We start from the raw sequence: 1,095 nt of genomic DNA, 5'->3' as shown, positions 1-1,095 counted from the left end.
ACTGAAGGGCCCCAAGTTCAAGATGCCCGAAATGCACATCAAGACACCAAAAATCTCCATGCCTGACATCGACCTGAACCTGAAGGGCCCCAAAGTGAAGGGAGACGTGGATGTGTCCCTGCCCAAGATTGAGGGCGACCTGAAGGGCCCCAAAGTAGACATAGAAGCTCCTGATGTGGACATTGAGCTGCCAGAGGGGAAAGTGAAGGGGCCCAAGTTCAAGATGCCTGAAATGCACTTCAAAGCCCCCAAAATCACCATGCCTGACTTCGATCTGAGCCTGAAGGGCCCCAAAGTGAAGGGAGACGTGGATGTGTCTGTACCCAAAATAGAAGGGGACCTGAAGGGCCCCGAGGTGGACATCAAGGGTCCCAAAGTGGACGTGGACCTTCCTGATGTGGACATTGAGGGACCTGAGGGGAAAGTGAAGGGTCCCAAATTCAAGATGCCCGAAATGCACTTCAAAGCCCCCAAAATCACCATGCCTGACTTCGATCTGAGCCTGAAGGGCCCCAAAGTGAAAGGAGACGTGGATGTGTCCGTGCCAAAGATTGAGGGTGACCTGAAGGGCCCTGAGGTGGACATCAAAGGCCCCAAAGTGGACGTGGACCTTCCTGATGTGGACATTGAGGGTCCTGAAGGGAAAATGAAGGGCCCCAAATTTAAGATGCCTGAAATGCACATCAAGACACCAAAGATCTCCATGCCTGATGTTGACTTTAACCTGAAAGGACCAAAGCTGAAGGGGGACGTGGATGTGTCTGTGCCCAAAATAGAAGGGGACCTGAAGGCCCCCGACATCGACATTAAAGGCCCCAAAGTGGACGTGGACCTTCCTGATGTGGACATTGAGGGTCCTGACGGGAAACTCAAAGGACCCAAATTCAAAATGCCTGAAATGCACTTCAAAGCCCCCAAAATCTCCATGCCTGATGTTGATTTCAACCTGAAGGGCCCCAAAGTGAAGGGGGACGTGGATGTGTCCGTGCCAAAGATTGAGGGCGACCTGAAGGGCCCCAGCGTTGACATCAAAGGTCCTAAATTGGACGTGGACCTTCCTGATGTGGACATTGAGGGACCTGAAGGGAAAGTGAA

The 1,095-nt window shown here is 52.5% G+C and overlaps 1 protein-coding gene across 1 annotated transcript; it reads left to right on the top strand.

The window, feature by feature from the left end:
- Nucleotides 1–4: 4 nt before the first annotated feature.
- On the top strand, nucleotides 5–1,090 carry LOC104917120 (neuroblast differentiation-associated protein AHNAK-like; the record flags this gene model as incomplete). Its single annotated transcript, XM_010728231.2, has 1 exon — nucleotides 5–1,090. A coding segment is annotated over one exon (1,086 nt), but the record flags the coding sequence as incomplete, so codon positions are not given.
- Nucleotides 1,091–1,095: the final 5 nt, after the last annotated feature.

Source organism: Meleagris gallopavo, unplaced genomic scaffold, assembly GCF_000146605.3.
Source record: "Meleagris gallopavo isolate NT-WF06-2002-E0010 breed Aviagen turkey brand Nicholas breeding stock unplaced genomic scaffold, Turkey_5.1 ChrUn_random_7180001955828, whole genome shotgun sequence".
Classification (NCBI taxonomy): domain Eukaryota; kingdom Metazoa; phylum Chordata; class Aves; order Galliformes; family Phasianidae; genus Meleagris; species Meleagris gallopavo.
This window is presented reverse-complemented; position numbering and strand designations above follow the sequence as displayed.